At 40.3% G+C, this 21,666-nt stretch overlaps 5 protein-coding genes and 1 long non-coding RNA gene across 7 annotated transcripts; 1 reads left to right on the plus strand and 5 right to left on the minus strand.

The window, feature by feature from the left end:
• Window positions 1–1,574: 1,574 nt before the first annotated feature.
• nptxrb (neuronal pentraxin receptor b) lies at window positions 1,575–5,661 on the minus strand. Its single transcript, XM_056759027.1, has 5 exons — window positions 4,802–5,661; window positions 3,533–3,767; window positions 3,019–3,260; window positions 2,769–2,948; window positions 1,575–2,676 (listed from the first exon to the last, which is right to left on the minus strand). The coding sequence occupies exons 1-5, from the start codon at window positions 5,492–5,494 to the stop codon at window positions 2,443–2,445; spliced, it is 1,584 nt and encodes a 527-aa protein (XP_056615005.1). The 5' UTR covers window positions 5,495–5,661; the 3' UTR covers window positions 1,575–2,442.
• Window positions 5,662–6,417: 756 nt separating this feature from the next.
• polr3f (polymerase (RNA) III (DNA directed) polypeptide F) lies at window positions 6,418–9,254 on the minus strand. The gene is made up of 9 exons (XM_056759127.1): window positions 9,047–9,254; window positions 8,626–8,743; window positions 8,469–8,536; window positions 8,270–8,337; window positions 8,078–8,190; window positions 7,638–7,781; window positions 7,256–7,363; window positions 6,965–7,156; window positions 6,418–6,767 (listed from the first exon to the last, which is right to left on the minus strand). The coding sequence occupies exons 1-9, from the start codon at window positions 9,100–9,102 to the stop codon at window positions 6,690–6,692; spliced, it is 945 nt and encodes a 314-aa protein (XP_056615105.1). The 5' UTR covers window positions 9,103–9,254; the 3' UTR covers window positions 6,418–6,689.
• A 462-nt stretch (window positions 9,255–9,716) lies between these two features.
• LOC130430184 (uncharacterized) lies at window positions 9,717–10,664 on the minus strand. Its single transcript, XR_008907741.1, has 3 exons — window positions 10,447–10,664; window positions 10,113–10,222; window positions 9,717–9,776 (listed from the first exon to the last, which is right to left on the minus strand). It is a non-coding gene; the product is annotated as an uncharacterized LOC130430184 (long non-coding RNA).
• On the plus strand, window positions 10,132–14,658 carry dzank1 (double zinc ribbon and ankyrin repeat domains 1). 2 transcript variants are annotated; one of them, XM_056759176.1, is made up of 20 exons: window positions 10,132–10,240; window positions 10,336–10,486; window positions 10,564–10,693; window positions 10,784–10,844; window positions 10,922–11,025; window positions 11,107–11,195; window positions 11,281–11,398; window positions 11,841–11,954; window positions 12,036–12,128; window positions 12,210–12,332; window positions 12,418–12,573; window positions 12,651–12,873; window positions 12,944–13,047; window positions 13,179–13,262; window positions 13,350–13,440; window positions 13,519–13,604; window positions 13,678–13,761; window positions 13,889–14,016; window positions 14,118–14,192; window positions 14,281–14,658. In XM_056759176.1, the coding sequence occupies exons 1-20, from the start codon at window positions 10,132–10,134 to the stop codon at window positions 14,450–14,452; spliced, it is 2,295 nt and encodes a 764-aa protein (XP_056615154.1). In that variant the 3' UTR covers window positions 14,453–14,658. The 2 variants fall into 2 exon arrangements, with proteins under 2 accessions (XP_056615154.1, XP_056615155.1); XM_056759177.1 differs by lacking the exon at window positions 12,036–12,128.
• A 3-nt stretch (window positions 14,659–14,661) lies between these two features.
• On the minus strand, window positions 14,662–18,787 carry kat14 (lysine acetyltransferase 14). Its single transcript, XM_056759175.1, has 10 exons — window positions 18,529–18,787; window positions 18,193–18,314; window positions 17,835–17,956; window positions 17,557–17,738; window positions 17,012–17,431; window positions 16,353–16,930; window positions 16,049–16,182; window positions 15,475–15,650; window positions 15,207–15,397; window positions 14,662–15,109 (listed from the first exon to the last, which is right to left on the minus strand). The coding sequence occupies exons 1-10, from the start codon at window positions 18,785–18,787 to the stop codon at window positions 14,936–14,938; spliced, it is 2,358 nt and encodes a 785-aa protein (XP_056615153.1). The 3' UTR covers window positions 14,662–14,935.
• A 141-nt stretch (window positions 18,788–18,928) lies between these two features.
• On the minus strand, window positions 18,929–19,916 carry LOC130430182 (protein PET117 homolog, mitochondrial). Its single transcript, XM_056759181.1, has 2 exons — window positions 19,721–19,916; window positions 18,929–19,078 (listed from the first exon to the last, which is right to left on the minus strand). Exons 1-2 carry the CDS (start codon window positions 19,814–19,816, stop codon window positions 18,929–18,931), a joined length of 246 nt encoding a protein of 81 aa, XP_056615159.1. The 5' UTR covers window positions 19,817–19,916.
• Between the last annotated feature and the right edge of the window lie 1,750 nt (window positions 19,917–21,666).

Here is a 21,666-nt window from a genome sequence, read left to right on the forward strand (position 1 = left end):
CTCTTGCAGTTCTGTAGTTTTCTACAGTCATTTATTTTTTCCATAAAAACAGCCAAATCAAAAATGATAAGAATTATACAAAATTTTCAAGAAATGTGCACAAGCAATAGATGTGCATTACGTTTAAACAGTAAGTTAAAAATAAAAAATTGTGTTTGTGTATTGAGTCTTTTCATTCCGTTGAACATTGCTGATATGTAGGCACATCATCTCACTTGATCATCTAAAAGCTTTTTGTGAGTATCCCACAGAGACAATGCTTTGATTCAATTTTGTGGATTATATGGGATTTTCAGTTTCTAGATAAATTACACATAAAGGCATGGGGGGGGGAAACTGACCTCTATTCGGGGCACAAATATAAGAGTTGGTTAAGAGTGGTACCTCTGGAGGACAGTAATGGAGATGAGAAGAACTGAGAGATGCTGAGATGAAGGAAGAGGAGAGACAAGACGAACCAATCGAGTGATGGAAAGGCTCGCAACAGATGGGAAACTGTGAAAAATGGCTTAAGTACCGGCTGTTCTGTGAAGGAAAATGAATAGGACAAAATGTCACTCACGGAGCGTTTACTACCCAGAAAATCTCAACTAATTCCAAGTATCACTTGAACGTGTGTAAGAAATGCTGTGGGGAATAAAGGCATTGATCATCATCTATGATACAAATCTACATTTAGTTTTCTTTTAAGAATTTGAAATAAAGCAATTTTTCCAATATATAATGGCAAAGTCCGAGTGATGTTTGTAGGAAAAAACAGAGATGTACGGAGAGAGAAGTAGGTAGAGGATATGCAGCAGGGGTCAATGTGATTGAGGGGGATGAATAACACACATCTATAATTCAACAGCAGCAGCCTGAAGAGAGAGAGAGACTGCGGTTGCAAGCAGGCAAAAGCCGCCTTACCCAGAAATCACATGAATTTGAATTATTCAAGTCATTGAAGAACAACATAATCTAGTTATTGTGCACATACAACCGAGTGTTATTTTCTGTTTGGGTATGATTTGCTTTGTTTTGCATCCAGTGGAGTTGGTCAAATTTGCCTTAAAGGGACAGTTCACCCAAAAATTCTCTCATCATTTTATCACCTTCGAGTTGTTCAAAATTTGCAAAAATGTCTTTGTTCTGATAAACACAGAAAACTGTATTTGGGTGAATGCTTGTAACCAAACAGTTCTAGGGCACCATTGACTACCATAGTAGGAAAAATGACAATAGTAGTTAAAAGTGCCCCAGAACTTTTTGGTTTCCAACATTCTTCTAAATATATTTTTTAGTGTACAACAGAACAAAAAATTAATCAAACAATTTATCCAACTGTGGTAGTCAATGTTGGCGAAGAACTGTTTGTTTACTAGCAAGTTTTCAATACAAAGAAATGTATTCAGATGTTAAACAACTCGAAGGTAAATGATGACAGAATTGTATTTTTGGGGTGAACTGTCCCTTTAAGATCAATATAAAATCTTTGAAGACAAAGTAAAAATCTAATAAATGTTCAAGAGAGGCTTCAATTCAGTCTCTCTTTCACACATACAGTAACTACATGTTTATAAAGACAATACAACCTGTCGTTTTCATCACAGTTTTATTTTCATCCACATTTTTGACAATATCTTTGTAGATCCTTGGTGGTGCACATATGATGCAGCACTTACAGTGACATCACAGCTGATCATCAATCGATAGTGATACTCAAATAAATAGACAGGCACTTCCCTAATCTTTCTATATGATAGCCAAGGACAATGCAATGTGAACACGACAAGATGCTGTAAGATAGTAAATACTGTTTTGCATTCCTAATTTTAAAGTGTTAAAATATTAAAACAATTTTTTTTTATTTGATGCAGGATAATATAAAAGAAAAACGTTCATGTTATCTAATGATGGATGAATGGAAAAAGGGGTTGTAAAAAAATATTGGTGATTGGAAAAAAGTGCATTTTAACTTGTTTTGTAATAACATGCACTTCTACATTTTTTTATTATAATATCAAGTATGTGCTTTAAAGTAAACAGTGCCAATTTAGATTTCATGTTGAATGACATTGTACTGTTAAAGGGGTAGTGCAGTGGACACGACTCCAAGGAACAGAGACAGTAATAAACAAAGACATTGAGACCGCTTTGCAAGACACAAAAGCTCCACTTTACACAAAAAATGAGACAAGCATGTAGATAACCACATGACAATGAGCCAAGTCTTACAAAAAAAATCTCTGAAGGAACCACAGTGCAGTAATGTTCATAAAAAGACAACACCAGACAGACCTTAAAGCTTTTGGCAGCAGCTCTACAGATCCAAATTTACACAAGCAGATCTCTTACCTGCAGCATACTCGCGTGTAGATACAAAACGATACAATTGTCATATTTGACATTTCAAAACTCTCTTAGCCTCATCTTACCCCATTTCTCAATAAAGTAAGTCCCCGCTCACTGTCGGGGATGAGAGGTCTGAACACAAGGATCCACGGGTTCCTTCACAGCCCCCCCAAAAACATCCACATCACGATCAGTCCAAGGCACCACGTTCCCGAGTAGTGCTGATTCAGCGCAGGCTGCCAAAGCGGCGACTTCCATGGGTGATAGCACACGGTCCCAAAGGTTAAACAACGACAGCTCTCCAACCAGAGCTTGGGATGCGTCAAACCGCCCACCGAGGGTGTCCTGCACCAGAGCCAGGAGGAGTAGGTGGGTTACACATGGACAAACACAATATGGCACATTAAGACTCTTCCAGCATTAACCGACCCGCTTACCTGTTCCTGTCCCAACACCAGCAGGCCCCCGGATTTGATCGGATGCCACGCTGACAATCCTTCACCCCGTCCTCTTAATTTACCGCCCTGGTATGCTTTCCAAACCCCATCCCGTAGAGTCCAACTCACACATATGTGCTGCCAGATGCCCTGGGGCAGTGACAGGGGCAGTTGTGCCACCTGCGAATGACTCGTGTTAAAAATAAGTTTGCAGTCTGTGCAGTCTCTCATCGAGTGCGATGGGTCTTACCTTATCGTTGATGAGAAGTTCGGCCGGGTTATGTATTCCTTGCAGCAGGACAATTTGGTTTGGTTGTTCCGGCACCGCGTAGGAAAACGGCGTTCCGATTCCGCGCTCGGACGGTTTGAGCCACAGACACGCCGTGAAGGCGTACATCTCGGGAATATTCCGCCGGACTAGCCCATACATGTAGTTAGTCCGCACAGGGAAGGAAAGTTTATACCCTTGTGGGTAGTTGTATTCTGTAAGACCTGGGAGGCGAGATTGAGAGAGATTGAGTTTGTGAGAGTGAGAGAGACAAAGAGTGTTTGTAATTGAGTAACTAGCTTAGAATGGTGCACACAACTAAATTACTTGTTTCGATTATTAGATTTTCAATTTGTCCGACAGCCTCTTCATGCCAAATTACAGGCATTCATAATCTTTTTACATACAAGCATCTACATCTTAATCCAACACTGGGCTTAACATTTCCCAAATCTCATTCCCTTTGCCCCTAGTTTGACCCGTCCTACATTCTTACTCTGTTCCAGCTCTGCGATGCGCTCCTGCAGGGTGTTGAGACCCTGGTCGATGTGCTGGTGGTGGCCCTGGGTCTCTTTACGTAGATTCTTCCTCTCCTTCTCCAGCAGCCGGATCTTCTTTTCCAGCTCTCCCTCCAGATCCTCAACGGGTCTGCCGGGTTCACCCACCACGACGCTACCCACTGTGCTGGCAACATGTTCGGTGTGGTTCAACGCAGTGGGGCTTATCTCCAGCTGGGAGAGAGAAAGATGAAGGAAGGGAAATCATTATTTAACTCATCAGTGTGAAACCCAGATCACTTTGCATCCAACTAACATCATTTAAGGACTGCATCACAATATCTAAATTTAGGTGGCTTGATTAGGCTTCACAAATTACAATCTGTGACTCTAAAGAATTATGTAGAGGCATATAAAATCAGAGAACATTTTCTGAATAGTGGACAATTCAGAAAATCTATACTTTCTAATAACACGTTTTAAAACTAAAAACAATTGGGATTTACCTAATTTTTAGTTTGTGTTAATTTGCTTAATTGTTTAAAGTTTTTTTTTAAATAAAAATCTTTTTTTCATTAAGCAAATTAACGCAAAATATTAATCCTACTTGTTCCTACAAAAAAGCTTTTTATTGTATCAGAGTTGTATTTGTTTTGTTATGGCCTTAGTTTTGTTGTGTTTTGATTATAATTTTAAATTTTATATTTTTGTAATTTCAGTCCAAATTTAGCAATTTTGTTATTTTATTATGTTTATGTTATATAGCCTATTGCTGTTAAAAATCAGTAATATTTCTAAAACATTTTATTTTACAGATTTTTGTAGATGAAAATAATACTGTAATAATAAACTGTAAAAACAGTAATGGACAACACATTTACAAGATGGTTGTAAAATAACCTGAAATATATAAGAATAGGATTAAAATAGGATTTTTTTTACAGTGTAAACCTAATTGTTTTTTCTGTTTTCGGTTAATTTGTGTTTATGTTGAGTTGATTATTGTCGTAAGTAGTAAATACCCTGATTGTATTTCTTTCAGTTTAATGCCGAAGTATTTCTTTTTACATGACATATTTCTTTTTTTTTTCATTTGTTTGATTTTTCAAAAAGTATTAACACTGATATTTTATTTTATTAACAGATTAATAAAATATATGTACCGTTTTTTTCAGTTAACAGATCAAATATTTTAATAACCTTATATAGTTACCATTTCCTCGACATTTTTATTTGTACCATAAAATCTAAAGCATTATCATACCAACCTCCAACTTCTCTATACGGTCTTTCAGCTGTAAAATCGCTCTTTCCAGTTCCTCCACAGCCCGGGCTGTCTGCAGCTGCAAGGCAACCGAACCGCTCACATCATCCCCGGCCATGTGGCGACGGTTCCCCGCCCAGACTCCCATACTCCTCTCGTGGAGACTTGTCTCCTCCAGCCCATTCTCACACTCCGAGAGCTTCCCGGTGAGCTCGGTGATGGTCTTCTGGTCCACGAGGATCTGATCGTTCTGTTGCATGACGATCTGCCGGAGCTCCTCGGCGGCGGTGCGTAACCTCCAGTCCTCCTCATCCCCGAACGGGTCGTCGGCTTGTTCCCTCAAAGCCCTCGATTTGCATTCACCGATGGGAACGGGAGTGCAAATAAGTCGATTGAGGTTGAACTGTTTCGGACTCGGGCCTGTAACGTCGCCAGTACTGAGTTCATTGAGCGTTGGTATCTCAAGGCCGATGTCCAGTCCGCCGCCTTCATATGATTCAGCACCATGGAGAGCGCCCAGCGGGCCGGCGCGCGCGACGGTTCCCGCGAGCGGCTCGAGGAGCGACACTGTGCGGTTGTCTGATAACGCCTCGGGCGCGGCGGCGGATGATCGCGAATACACGCTCGCGATAATGCAGATGACCGCGCCAAGAAAAGCCAAAAGGCCAGCTGCGACTATAACCAAGACGAACTTCATAGCGTCACTTTAGATTTACAAATCAGTGTAAACGATTAAAGAACGAAACTTAGTTTTACCTAAATAACATAAACTGTCTAACGTTGTTCAACACGTCTCGATGAAGTGACGCTCGTACGCATCCGTTATTTTTCTCCACTCTCGGCAGCTGACACCGTCTCGCGCGCTCTCTCCTCCTCTCTGTTGCTAAGCGCCCCTCTGGATGGTTACTATGGCTACAGCTCGCGCGAAAGAGGGCGGTGAGAGACTGCGATGAGAATGCGTGATGGGTCACGTTGATGTAAACACCGTTTGTTCTCTCTATTTGGGAATGCTTTGGCAGAAGACGTGCACGAGAACAGGCTGGGAGATGACACGGAAAACTGAACATTATAATGTTGAACAAATGTTATTAATGGCATCATGTTTTTATATTTACTCATTCAAATAATTGAGGCACACTCAACTTAAGCACTAGGCAATATTTAAGATGAGGTGATGTTAAATTATTTTGAATTTAAGTAGACCAATATATACAATTTAAGGGCAAATGAGCAAATAAACTTACGTTTTGAGTTTTTTATGAAGAAATGGGTTGAGTTTAGTTTAAAGGGTAGATTAAAAAAAAGAAAAAAAAATGACATTTTCCTTTGTTTATTTATTAGACGGCTTTTGTTTCGTTTGGAACACATATGGACAAGTTACAGATTTCAATCAAATTTGTGTATATGACTACAACGTTTATAAGTGCATCAACCTATAAACGTATAAATATGCACATTTTTTATTTAAACCAATTTGTTTTATTCTACTCCAGCATGTTTTGCTTGTAGCGTTTACAATCTTCTTGTTATCCCAAACCATCTTCTATCCCAAGTCTTAACCTTAGACTTTGGGTTAACAAACACATACTCACACAAAGTCAAATACATGTAGCCCTCCAATCAACAAAAATGAACTTTTTATTCATGGATAGATGTAAAGGTCAGACAAAATAATCTATGTGGGGAAAAAAAGAAAAATCACAGTCTTTCTATGATGCAAAACATCAGTTAAGACCAGATGGATGCCGCTTCATGTTCAGTCAATGTAGTTCTGCTTGGGTTATTAAAGCTATAATTGTTAAATATAAATAAAAAGATATACACGGTTGCATCGAATCGTGCATGAAAATTACACTTTCTCCACAGAGAAAAACAGACATCCGATTGGCGGATCAGAAGTCCAGCCACTCAGCCATGTAAACGCAGTTAGATGGAGAGATCTCGCCCCCTTCATGGCAGTCATTGAACACCTAAGGGAAAACGTTACCAAGGTTATAATATTGCTCCTTTTTTTACAATAAGAAACCCTTTATTTGCTCTATAGACCTCTAAACACACATCATAGGATATAGAGGGTAAATCTATAGACCACATGAACCTAAATTGGGTCACAAATGTACGAATTTCATTTCAATATAAATTAATTGAATAGCAAAGTTAAGTTTACCGGACACAGTCCACATGGCGTTTTGACCAGGCCAGTGGGTTGAATGATGGGGTTCACCCCTCTGTAGAGTTTCATCTGTCCATCGACGCATCCTACTGTCCCCTCCTTAGCAGCGATTATAGTCATTTCCACCTTCCCATCAAAGATCAGTGTGTTTAAGATGGTCTCAATGTCCTCCATGGACAGATCCACCTAAACACAGGCGCAGGATTAAACATACAGGCTACCTCACATAACGTGAGCAGAATAATAACACGTTAAACCACTATCGTGTCATTTTCAGATTCTCACTTTGCTGATGCCAAGCTCACAGATGTACTTCCAGACTTCATGAGATGTAGCAAATGAGCTGTTTCTCTGCACCATGGGGCTCTGCTTACTGTCTTTTGCTGCTTCTGCCTATAGAAACACAGACATTTCAAAAACACTAATTATCTAAATGACTTTGAAGTTCAGATTATCAAACACACCTAAACGAACACTTAATGATAACATGACAGACTTCAAGAGGTATTGACTGTCATCTCAATCATTTACGGACCTTTTGCAGTGAAATCTTTTCTTTTAGAAATTCATTAGAAAACTTGGTTCCGCTTGATTTTCATGAAGAACATGTCTGTATGACAGGCACTGAGCAAAATGAAACGATGTAAGGTTCTACGTGACATCTCACCTTACTCTGCAGGAATTTGAAGCACTGCTGGTTCAGCACCTCCACAAACTCCGACTCAAAATCCTGATCGCTGTACCATGCCCCTCCTGTTACAGAGCGGTCGGGCTGCAGGTTATACAGCATGTACACCTTCTTTTTAGAGGCCTGGATGAAAAGAAAAATGTTTTTTACACCCAATGCCGCAGAGGTTACCGCTCATACAAAAGCAACAAAAAGTGTACAACAAAAACTTTCTTTTGAAGCCACCGAGTTTGGTTCTTTTCCTCTCATGCATATGACATACATGTCACTCCACACTCATTTTATAAATTTCATATTTGTATAGCCTTGTCTACGAAATAATGAGTGAAGTACTGAGGCTAGATTAAAATACACAAATTGTAAAGTTTGTTCTGTTTAATTGTACTTATTTTTGTTAGAATTTGTGGGCATCAGCTTACCGCAACAGATTTTACTGCTTTGATGAGTTTCTTACTCTCAAGATTCTTAAGGATTTTGTTGATTTCTGTCAGGGGGAGGTTACTCTTATACCTTATGTCTCGGCTCCAGATTCCTTTAAAAGCAGAAGAAGCAGTCGATATCAAACCCTTAATAGAAGCCAATACAGGAAGCAAGAAGTATATTCACCTTACCTTTATTCCCAGCATCCTCTATGATCTGGTAAACTAATTTTTCTTGATTATCAGAGCCTTTTACTTTGCTGTAAAACAGACATACAAAAATGATGTAACAGATGTGGACATTCGATGCACCTACAAGATATTTTACTTAAAAATAGGTGCACTGCTGCTTTAGGATAAGCAGAATTTTAATCATTGAGCTTGCTCTCACCTGGCAGATTGTCCATCTTTGAGTCTGTATAACAGGCCATTGGTGCTTCTGAGAAGGTCTAACTGCCCCTAAAAACACAACAGCAGAACCTGCCATGAGTATATAGGGCAGGAATTTAGTATTAATCGCTGTCATCATTAACAGGTCACTATCTCACCACAGACAGCAGTCTGTTGATGGCAGAGGCTCGCTGCTTCGCCTCCACGTGTGGCATGTCATTCTGAATGACCTGGTCAGTGATCCCATGTGGAAACTGCTGACAAAGCTCTTTTATCCTTTAACAGAACAATACAAGATGCATAAACTATATTCACACGAGCAATAGCGCTAATGTATTGCATGTCAATAAACATATTGATGCTCATACACAGTAGCATAACGGTGTGTGTGACAATTCTTTTGAATAACATTTCTATATACATAAAGTTAACATATAGTAACTAACATTTAAAATACAACATTGCAAGCTATTTGTATAAATGCACAAAAAAGCGAAATAAGGTAAGAATTAGATATGAAGGTTTGGTAAGAATTTCTGAAAACTAACGCTGCACCAGAGACAGCTGTAAGTTACTCACCTGTTCTCGATATCAACCGGATCTGTTGACTCTTTTTTTACTTTAACTTCAGTCATTGTTCATGTGAAATAAATGACTTTTTGATTAAAGTGAGGAGAATGCTGACAATGCTGTACATTTAAATATCCATTTAGAAATAAAGATTCAAGCAACGCAGTGTCAACATTTCAGCGTGCACTAGGGGTCCTGCAACCGCAAGGAGCTTCCGCATCACATATTTAGAAGTCCAAGTTTATGCCTGTATTAAACTTTTATGACAGATGTTGTACAAGTATTATATATTTATTAGCTTCACGTTAAATAAATTAAAAAGATTTATTATTATGTTCGTGTGTTTATATTTGTATTTGAATTGTTATAATTATTTTTGCTTGTGGAACTGTCGCTTGTGGAAATGTTCACACCGCCGATCGGAGGCTCTCGTTAATTTTAATAACCTCAATGTATGAAATACAAGAAAGTTACAAATCCATATTAAAGTCATCATTATATAAACACCCCAAGTCAATTCTAACCATTACTATTACTATATTTTTCAATTATTTTGTATCGTTATATTAAATATATTCTACCCAAAAATGTGTTTAGTTTGCTAGGTAAATACAACAATTCTATTCCATTGTATTTAAAGTGTATTAACTATTTTTTTATTTCATAAAAATTCAACTCACCAGTGGTTCACACGGTTGCTATGGGTTACGTGACGCACACCGATATCACGTCCAGCTGTCTGTTGAGTGTTGCAGCGTCGTTGGAAACAGCGTTGTTTTTTACAGCAGGTAGAATAAAAAAGATATATATATTTATCATTATAAGATACTAGTCGTTTTGTATCTCTCTGTTAACATACATTTGGTATATTCCTTATATTTAATTCAGACCAAAACTCGTTCATCTACAGTAATCGCGTGTAGGACACTGGCAGCTTGCAAGCTCACGTTTCCTTCCGATCACCTCTCGGTTAGCTATATTAAACATGCTGATTGTGTCAACGACTTTATGCATGCACTAAATTAAATATTTCTGTAGTTACGAATGTCTTTGCCAATACACTCATCTTGTTTACCAGGTAGAAGAGTGCAAACATGACTGCAGGTTCACTAGCAGCCCCACAAATAATTCCCATTCGCATTCCTCCTCCGGGGAAAGCTAAGCATGAAATCGACTCCTGCACCCCTGTTGAAATCAAATCAGGTGAGTCGGTGCCCCTGTAACATTACATCATCATATGTTTCAGGGATCTGAATCATGAGATCAATATGTGCTGTGAATGATGGCTTATATACTAGAGTCCTCTGATGTGAGTATCCTGTACACACTGGATGGCAGTAAGCCTGAGATTGTAAGGAGAACAGGTTTTGCTGACAGTACTCTGAAATACACTGGACCTATTCGCCTACCTGTGGGAAAAGTGTCTGTGAGAGCCATGGCAGTCACCGGGTAGGTTCATTTAACAGAGCCGGGTGTTTCTTAAACTTATTGTACGAAGGTCATGCATTTTTTCTCTCCTAACACAGTGATGGACGGCAGAGCTCTGTTGTCACCAAGATTTTCCTCGTGGAATCTTCTCCTTTAGATGAGCAAGACCTGACTGAGAAACGTGAAGATGATTCACTGACGGATGACAGACAGATCAACGGCAAAGATGTCAGTTTTAAACCTACCCAGGCTTCTATAGTTGATAAATTTGCTGTGGACACATTTACTAAAATGTATTTATTAATACTGTTTCAACAGGACTCAAATATGAATTTAAAGGGAAGTGAAAATGGAGCCAATTCATCTGTTAAATATTTAGGTATATTGGGTGGTATTTTCACATTTCGCATAAATAAGTTAAATTCTTATTGTCTTATGGTACTGTGATGTTTTCAGATGTTCCCAGCATTGAACCCCAGAGAGCACTTAAAGGCCCTCGATTCCTCACACAACGCCTGGGTTCTGGTTCCTCTGTACGCCTGTCAACACAAAGCCCACGAGTAAGACATTGGCTATGTTATGTTAAACTGTAAACAAATCACATCCTGTTTTATAGATCATACTGTGCTCAATACTAACAGAGCCAGAGAGCAGATGTTGTGCAAAGCCCTTTCAAAAACCTCACGAGCACTCAGATGTCTCGGATTCAGCGAGAAACAGATTTTCTTAGGTGAGCTGGAAGAGGTCTAGAGATGTTTATGCGGTTTCTGTTATGAAATACACTGTTAGTACATCCATATAACATTTTTATGTAGATGTCCTAAGTGCCTGAGTCATCGGCCTTCAGACCCTTTCGCCCGATTCTGCTTGAACTGTGGAGCAGCAGTGCACCCAATCCCTGGACAGAGACTGCCCCCTACTGAGGGAGGACAGGTACTACATATCCTGTTACTGCACAAGACCAAAACAAGTACTGTCTTTTTCAAAAATACAGTAGAATCTAACATTAAAGTCACCGTGAGATCATTTTTACTATTAATGGTATTAGTAATTATAGATGATTAAACCGTGCAGGTCATTTTCATTTGAATTCGTAAACTTGTATTTAAAAACATTTTCGTCTTCCTCCAAACATCTTTCCTCTAAACCAGTCTCATTTATTTTCTTATTCAAGAAGCCATTTCACTCAAATGTATGTCACAACATGGAAACAATTTTAACAGCCAGTTTGTATTTTAGGGAGCATAATAATAGACAGAACCCCTCGTTTTTTGCTATTTTCAACTAAACAGTACTAAAACATAACTAAATATTTATTTTATTTTTAAGGAAGTACTTAATTTTGTCAGTGTACTTGTTTGGGATTTTTCCGCAGATGGGTCTGTGTGTGAATTGTAAATCCATGGTGCCTCTGAACACGCCCACATGTCTTGTGTGTGAATCTCCATTGGCCCAACAGCTTCAACCTCAAGCTAGTCTAAGACTACAGGTAAATATTTTATGTATTGTGAATCACTTATTGGAGAAGACGTGTCATTCATATTGTTAATTTAGCAGTGTTTTACTTTAGAATAAGATCATTTGTCACTCATGTGGCTCTGGAAACCCTCAACACATGGCAAATTGCGTCACTTGTGAATCCAAACTTGTTCAGGAAAGCACAGTAAGAGACACGCCCACAATACCTGCATATTTTCTTAGGATCCAAACAGTCTGCATTATTGTTGTGACTATCAATCCACAGCCTGTTTTAAGTGGACAGAGAGCTGCACCTCAACCTTCCACAGAAGGAAAAATGATCTCATGCTCCAAGTGCAATAGAATCAACCATTCAGATGCTCGATTCTGTGACTGGTGTGGGGCGAAGGTGACAGACCCTTTAAACTTCTTATAATTGCCTAAATTAGATCTACATCCGTGCTCAAATGCTGTCTGGTTTATGTTCGTTTTAGCCTGGCCACGCGACCAACAATCTGAAATGCACTCAGTGTGGGGCGAGCTGTCACCCTTATGCAAATTACTGCGGGGGCTGCGGTGCCTTTCTGGACGGACCACCCAGGACGCCCTCCAAAACCAGCCCGGTACAGATCACACAGGAATCAGATCAGGTACAGTACACAGTGTATATGTACCAGTACACAGTAACATTCATTGATTCACATATTGACCTCCGTTTCTCATATAGACCTCAGCCACCTGGCAAGCTGTGCCTGCTCATGAATCGACAACTGTGCCTCCGCCTGCAAGTCTGCGCACTTGTGCGGATGCGCAGACACAAACTCAGGGACTTTTTTTTCCATCCAGTACCGAGATGAAAAAGCGAAGCCAACAGAAGGAGGCGGAGCTAAGCAGAAAGGAACACATGAGTGACAGGAAGCCACTGCTTACTGCCATCAGCCCAGGCAGAGGTTGGTTTATATGCGATTCAGGTTTTAAAAGAAATAAATGTGCAGTACTTTGATATGTGTATGATTCCAGGGTTCTGGAGGAAGCAACTAGATCACATTTGCGCTCACCTGCGCAGTTACACTCAAAATAATACAGAGTTCAGGGCTCTGATTGGAGAACCTCGTCTGGGCAGAGTAAGAATTTTCCAAAGCACAAAACATGACAAACAGACCATATACACTATAAATCATTATTAATATCTTAGAATAGTACATTTTTACATTAAAATGATACACATTAACATTACTGTTAATCTGCTTTTTAGATGATCTCTGCTGTGATTCAGGAGGACAGCTATGAAGTCAGTCTGCGCATCAATTTCATCTCTGCTTCACCTGAGGCGTCCAGGGTATTAAAAACTCCTTATTTTGTGTCTCTTGAGCTTTTTATGTTTTTTGCGTTTGTGATCGTACCAACATGTGATGCGGTTTTCCAGTCGTCTTCTGCTGGACAGCAGAGTAGATCCGTGGCGTCTGAGAATCAGAATCTCAGTGCTGTGACAGAGGGGAGAAATTCAGCCAGTCCAGGTACAAACAGACATTAATGCCAATTCGTTTGACCGTTGCATATTTTTTGATCAACCCATGCATCTTACATGTGTACAGTGAATGACAGTAGCACAGCAGCATCTTCAGTCAAGAGAAAGAAGCAGAAAAAGATCTGGAGCTCAGACGCAACAGAAAAGCATCCGGTCTGTCTCGCACACACAATGGCATGTTTATAAGAAAAAGGAATGTAGTGTCATAATTGTTGTTGTTTTTAAGGAGTCTAAGGATAGTCTGCTGCTTAAAGAATTGGGGCCGGAGGGGCGGGGCCAAATCTCTGTGGTGCAGCAGCTGTTGGATGAGGTGAGGGATGAGAACCAATCACACACATTAAAGGAAAAACAAGCCGCACAAATTACACTGCAGTAACTGCAATTTCATACTTTTTTTTTTAAGTATATTGTTATTAAGTGAGGTTGTGTGTTTGCAGGGTGCTGACCCTGCATGCCTGGGCAACGATGGGCGTCCTGCTCTTGTTGCCGCGGTGCTAAATGGACATCATGATGTCATTCCTGTGCTGGTGCAGAGAGGTGCCAATGTTAACCAAACATCCGGACCGTGAGTTTTAAACCGAACAGCGAGCTTCCTTTCATAAGTACGATAAAAATCAGGGGGCTTGGGATAAATGCATATTGTGTTTTTGTGTGATGCACACACAGGTTGAATAATGCCGCCCTTCATGAGGCTGCAGCTCTGGGAATAGATTGCCTGAAGAATGTTGAGATATTGCTGGGGTAAGAGTTTATGTGGCGTCTAATCCATGCAGTTTATCCTAAAACTTGAAAGCATATTTTTTAATTAATGAAAGAATTTTTTGTGCAGGTGCAATGCAAGTATCAGAAAGCAGAATGACAGAGGTCAGACGGCATATAATATTGCAGTGGCCACAGGAAATATCTCCGTAATCTCCCTGATGGCAGCTCACATGGGTCAGGGTCTCCTGCAGCGGCACACGAAAACCAGGAGCCCCTTACAACCGGATACATTCTCATGAGATAGATCACAAACTCAACCAAAGTTAACCCTATACATACACTGTAACTACCAACTAATATTGATAATAAGAGAATTTCTATGTTATCCTTCTGTTATGAATATACTCCACACGTCAAATGTTTTATCTATAGAAAGACACAAATAATAATGTTCAATCTATTTTGAAACATTCTGACAATATTAAACCCCGAGATATTCCATTAACAGTTATTTGCCAGCATTTTTATTTGTACTATTGCAAACGGATACAAATATGTGACACATCACGCCGGTCTATGAAAAGAAACACGAAATTCTCCCCTTTCATTGACACATCAAGACAAATAGAAAATGACATCACACATCATATTACACCTCAAATGTGAGTAAATGTGAGCAAGTATGACTATGTCTCCAGTTTGTGCTGTGATTCATAATGTGGCTAGACAAAGTGCCTGTTTAGAACAACTGGCACCAACCTTAACCATCAAACCTGGAATCCTCAGCGTCGCAAGCGTAGGAAGAATGCATGTCTGCACTCTTTACTGTCCACTGGGTAGTATTTGTCGTAGAAGTCCAGAATGTATTCCTCAGTCTTAAAACCGAATTTTTGGTAGAGCAGCATGGCAGGGTTGCTCGCCGATACGTGTAGAGTAACATCCTTTCCCATGCAGGTCTACAGATAGGACACAGAAAGAAATTCCTCAACTGTTTCCTGAATCAACATAGGATATTAAAATTGGCGTTATTTATTTATTTAGAAGTTGTCTGACCTGAATGAGATGGTAGATCATGAACGTGGCGATGCCGGCTCGCCTCCACTCCGGATGCACTGATAAGAAGGAGATGTAGGCCTCGTTGTACTTCACATCTGGGACCATGAAACCAAAACCAATCACAATCTTCTTGTAGAGCACCACGACACTAAAGTCTGGGTACTGCAGGCACTCTGATAAGTCGATACCTGTTGGGTAGAGCAAACTATTTAATATTTTTTTCCAAAAATAATACAGTGAGAAAATCTGGATTGAAGTTGTTCACCAGGCCAGAAGATGTCGTGGCACATGGAGTTGACAGAGGGGATGTGATTAGGCCGCACATAGCAGTAGTCTATAGGTGCGTCAGATTCAGGGACCCATGATGGATCCTTCCTGTGAGGATAGGCACGGATCTCTGAGAGCAAACGGAGCTTCAGTGGTCGATTCTCATAATCTCTCCTGCAGAGACAGAAACACATTATGGTTTCTCATTGTTTTCTGTCTTACTACTGCACTTTAAAGACCTTTTTATATGAAAAGTTATTCTTCAGAATGAAAATTCTCTCATTATTTACTCGCTATTTTGTTTTTTTACATTTAGTAAAAATGTTGGAAACCAAAAACAATTGGGTCAATGGGAATCAGGGTTTTCTGTTATCAACATTCTTTACAATATCTTCTGTTGGGTTTTCCAGAAGAAAGCCATACAGGTTTGATACGACAAGAGGGCGTGTAAACAATGACAGAATTTTTCTTTTGTAGGTGAACCATTCCTTTAAATAAACTTCAATCGTTTTTTGCTAATTGCTAATAATAGTAACAAAAGAATGTTTATATTTAGAATGGATATACTGTACCTGATGTACGGCTTGAGTACTCTGGACGTGTAGGGGCTCTTGATGTTCTGATCCATGTAGACATCAGAACCCATCAGCCTGTGGCAGAAAGACACAGTGGTCTGGTAGAAGCCTTTCCTTACGGACACTGATGACTGCACAACAACAAAAGCATGTTTAATTCTAAAAGTGCACCATTAGGATATGTTTGACTGATATTAATACATTTAAACGTATTTGATTACTGCAAAAAATCATTTTATTGAACATAAACCGGATCCTTTTAACAGGCTAACATTAAAAAAACTAAAACTTTTGTTTTGACCTGAAAGCGATCAAGAATACGAAGGTCCTGGCTTGTCGTCCTATATTTCTCTCCTCCGCTCGTCCTGTGGCTGGCCAGACCCCCCTGTGCCCCATACAAGCCCCCCACCAGGCTAAGCGTAGCGCTAACAGCCTGATCCACATCAAGCAGGGGAAGTCCTCGCTCCCTTTTGGCTTGTCGCACCAGCAGCTTGCGATGAAGCCTTTTGGCTTGCGGCGTGACGGCTAAGGCTTGTGGACACGCCTCCAGCTTGTGGAGCAGCATGCGTTCCTCATATAAGCTGATGAATGTGTAGTGTGGTGTGGGCATAGACACACATCCCTCGCCCTTATCCTGAAGTATCTTCCTTCGTTCTGCACCACGTCCCCTTGTTGCCAACAAGCCTTCGTCCTGACCCTCGTCTTCCTCGGCATCTCTAGCCCGTTCTTCATCTTCGCTCTCCAGTTCTTGTTTGATCAGCTCAGCTGGACGCAGCTTCTTTCTGACCATGATGGTGCCGGTTGCCAACGGCATGCTGGGAGGGGGGATATACTCCATGCCGGGGTCAATAACGCCCTCTGCGTCCAATTCTTCATCATCTGATGGGAACCAATACGATAAATATCCGTAAATGACAAAGTTTACAAAAGTAAATAAAAAAATAACGTGTTTCATCTCACCATGGAACAGCGCCTGAGGGGGCATGACATCCGGAATAAGATCAGCCTCCGACAACAGGCTGGGTGTAGCAGAGTGCGAGGCGGGCGTCCCAGGTGCAGAAAAGTCGGGCGAAGGGGAGGGCGAGGGAGAAGTGAGAGGGGTTCTGTCTGATGAGCTGAGGGAGGAAAAGTCGATGACTTCGCCTTTCTCAAGATAAGGTTCAGACCGTCGCACGCGGTTACCCATTTTCACAGGTGTGGATGAAGCGCTGCGGTCGAGAAAGCCGGCAGCCTCCTTCTGCGCACGACGGATCTCCTTAGCTTCCTGTGTACGAGAACGCTTCTCTTTCAGCTGGATGGCGCTCTCTACTGGGTTTCGACCTCCACGCTTCCTTAAACCCTCTACTGTGATGATGGGGTCCAAGGATGGCTTTGACACAGCTGGGAAAACAATAGCAAACTGTTAGATGGAAATCTTTAAATAAAAGATGATAAAATGATGACAAAACTACTGACAACAAAACGATGTCTGGTTATTCTGTTAATGTTTTGTTAACATCTACTACCTTTGGCCTTTAGTGACGCGGCAGAGCTCTTTTCCCCCTCAGGTCGTAGCGTAGGTGGCCGGTTCTGAACTAGCTTCCACCAGCCGGGCTCTCCAAACTCCTGCGCTCCAGAACGGAAAAACGTTGGGCTGCCGACAGACAAACACCCCGCCACAGTGCTCCACCACGTGGACGTCTTCTTTCTAAATGTGATTTAAACAGAATATAACCAAGTTAGCCCTGGAACACAAGAAGTTAGATAAAACTAGTCTAAATAAAAGATAATGATTCTCTTGCACCTGGAGCCAAGAAGGAAGGTCCAGTGCCGACTGATAAATGCGCAAATGTCCTCCTTCCATCTGAAATAGCCTTGGCGTCCTGTGCCTTCTAGAGAAAGGTTATACATGGCCAACATCACCACCTATAAAACAAATTCAGATTTTGTGAATTGAACGATCCCCATATACTCAAAAAAACACAACTCTGCTTTCTATTAGATTTTTAAGGATGCTAATATTTTGTGACATTAATTGTATCTTTGCTGCAATTCAGTTACATTTTTTTAAACAAGACCCAAAATGCATTTTTGACATTAGCTTAAGTCCACATGGACGCTATTTTGGTCGTTTATCTGAAGTTCCTGAGGTCTTCACGTACCTGCTGCCAGGTCAACCTCATTCTCTCAAAACTCTCCTTTCCATCTTCTGCGCAGTCCGAGCAGATAAACTTAAAGAAGTTGTCTCCTTTCAGGTAGCTGGGCTGCTCCCCACGAAGCTGAGCTGAACCACACAAAGAAAATAAATAAAGAGGAAAAAGACAGCTCTGAGACCAAGGACACTTTTTCCTTTCAGGAAGAGTCTTTATTGAGACATTAAGTGCACAACATGTTACTCTGAAAAGAGCATTCAACATTATTTCATAAAACGCATGCACTTATATGTGGCCATATAAAGTGCTTTGTCTTGTTGTGTCGGAGCTGAATTGTCTTCTCACCGGACGGGATCCACTTGTGGCACTTGTCGCAGTAAAAGGACATGTCCTCATTCCAGCTCCCCTCTCCGTCCTCCCCGACATCACTGTTCAGAGAGTCTCCGCTCTGGTCATGGGACAAATCGACAGACGCCTGGTCCTCAGACTCCACGATGAGCAGAGTTTCACCTTCAACCTCACCCTCCTCCAGACCCTCGGAGGCAGATGTGCACATGGTCTCCTCATCCTGTGCCGCATGGCCCCTTTGGTCCCCACTATCCATCTCTTTATCTAAATGATAAAACAATCCTGATATTTTAATTAACCTTTCTTAACTGTTTTTGTGAGGGTCCTTGCTGTGCCAAACAAATAAGAGAAGGCTAAAAAATAATGAATAATTTAAGTTACCGTTTAAACTGTCAGTTTATGAGCTGTGTGTCTCCTTGTCGGTCTCCCGTCTCTCTCGCTCGGCCGCGAGCTCTCTAGTCAGCTGGATCTGCTGCTCGAGTGCGCGCAGGTTCTCGCGCTTCCGCTCCACGCGATCCAGATCCCGCAGCACTCCCTCGTGCAACCTCTGCCAATTCCACAGTCGGTCATATTAAACCAACAACACATGGGAAATTACACAAAATGCACATTTTACATTAGTTTTACGTATAGCATTTGATGTTTTGCACATTTATTTCTCATTTTAAAGCCAGTTTACTATTTAAAAATGAAAATAAATAGAACATTTACGAACAAATTTACATTAACGCGAAAAAAGCATTTCTAGAGATACTTACGATCCGGAACATCAAATTTAGTTAAAGTAATGGCAATTTCAATGACTATGGGAATATAAAGTAACGTTATCTCTTTGTTGCCTAATTGTAATATCGTTTCTACAACATGTCTGCCAATTTACCATAGTTTATTATTTTACCATAGTAAAACGATCCTTTGTAAGGTGAACATTATATAAAAAATGTGTTCTCTTTATTTGGGTATGAATCTAACGAGCATTCGTGCATCAAAACAAGCATGTATGTTTCCAACTGTTGGTCATTGAGTCCAGCGTGCACTCAACTACAATCGATACATAATACCAGATCAATCTTCTTTAATGGTGTACAGTTATATCTATATACACAGTTATATGGCATTCTGAATGCACGAGATCAATAGAAATGCATGCTGTTGGCTAGTAACGTTACAAGACTGTTTTTGACGTTACCTGTCTATCCCAGTTCTGCTTGATATGGACGCCTGCGACGGTACTGAAAGTGAGAACTATCGATAATCCTAGAACAACCTTAGAGATCGTAGACATTATTAAACAGCATTACATAATAAGACAACGGCAGTATATTACTCGGCTAGGGCACTTTGGAAACAGTAATGAGCAGAGTTTCTTCTGGAGTGTTTACAGTGGTGTGTCAAGCGCTTTACTGCCACCTAGCGGTCTGGATGGACAAAATAGCAATACCAAACACGACTTAAAATGACAGTTCACCCAAAAATGTATTATATTGTATTATATAGTGTTTTGCGATTATATATTATATACATTTTTGTAGCATTTTATTTATTTTGTTGTATATTATGTTCCCAGGATTATTGCTGGAGCAGTATGGGAAGTTCTATCATTGATGCAAACATCTTGAAGGTCACATTGGATATTTTTTTTTACCTGTCATTAGAATGGTCTTCTACAGAAATAACTGTGAAAATGCCACATAAATATACTAGTTTTATTATCTCTGTCGTGCATAATGTATTTTACAGCTCATCCTCTTCCGCAGAAGTGTGGTAGATTCATTAGAACAGTCAATAAAGTTCACTTAGTCTCTGACGTAGGTGTGTGTGTACCCTTACACCGTTTCATACGCGATTACAAGGAAGAGATGTGAATAAGAGCTTTTGTCAATGACAACAGGGGCAGCTGCAGTATACATATGAAATAGATTTTTTGTCAAAATAGTCATTGTAATGATGTGATGTTTATAATGATTTATATGAATTTGTCTGTCTCTGAGCAATAGTGATATCCTGAAGGAATTAGAAGGATGAACATGCACATCTGGTGCTTCAGAGCTCCTCGGCCGCGTGTCCTGTGGGGCTACCAGTAAGGTTTTCTTTGATGGGCCAGCCCTGGTCAGTTACAGCTAAAGCAAACATCCAGATTTGCCCGCATACCCCACCCCCTCACTTCCACTGCTATGTAATTGTGCTCACCGCTGCTGGCGTGCTTGTTCCCAAATTGCTTCTGGTTGAGCTTAGTAGTTATCTAAATACCAGGCTTCAACAGCAAGAATACTGTAAAATAACTATGTTATAGTATAAAAAATGTAATGAATTATATACTTTTGGGGGGTTTTTGTTTGCTGAATATCAAGTTTAGTGGCTTCTAAATGATGCAGCTTCCGGCTCCATCTTTCATAATTTTGTTATTTTGTCTGCCTGGTTTCAATGTATCATCAACAGACCCCCAAAAAAGGAGTTAGCAGTTGGGTGTAAATCAGCATGGGGATGTATTGCCTGGTACTAAGTAAATAGGTTCCCTTGCTGTTTGTTCATCTAGACACTGTCCTTTTCTTCATCACGTCTGGAAATGTGTGAACTTCGCTAAGTCAGTTCTGAGAAGAAGAAAAGTCTGTGTTTGTGGGTGTGGGCGGTTGAGCATGTGGGTGGAAGTGTACAATGTTTGGATGTATCTTCAAAAGTTTAGTGACCTTTTGAGCCAAGCTTTCGGTGAGCATGGAATGATATTAGGATCAAACAGCTGAATACATAGAAGCTGTCATATATCAGATGAATGAATGGTTTAGCACAGTAGATCTAAATAGTGTGAAGTAAATGTGAGTGTCTGAGAAAGAACATTGATCCAAGATATAATTAGACAACTGATAGCACAGGCATACGTTATCAACTAAATTGATCTATGCAAGCTTGCTCAATCAATAATCCAAAGAACATACTTTTAGGAGGAGTTTCAGTCAATTATTTCCCATCGATCACAAACTCATAAACACAATCTGTACTAACACGAGTCTCTGTGAACCTATTGTACTATTGATTTTTTGACAAATCTGTTATGGTGACATGCAGTGGCCCTTAATCGGAATCTTATCTTTTAATAGTTATCTCAGATTAGTGGATACGTTTTTCTATTGGTTTAAG

The sequence above is a fragment of the Triplophysa dalaica genome, chromosome 10 (assembly GCF_015846415.1).
Source record: "Triplophysa dalaica isolate WHDGS20190420 chromosome 10, ASM1584641v1, whole genome shotgun sequence".
NCBI classification, from domain to species: domain Eukaryota; kingdom Metazoa; phylum Chordata; class Actinopteri; order Cypriniformes; family Nemacheilidae; genus Triplophysa; species Triplophysa dalaica.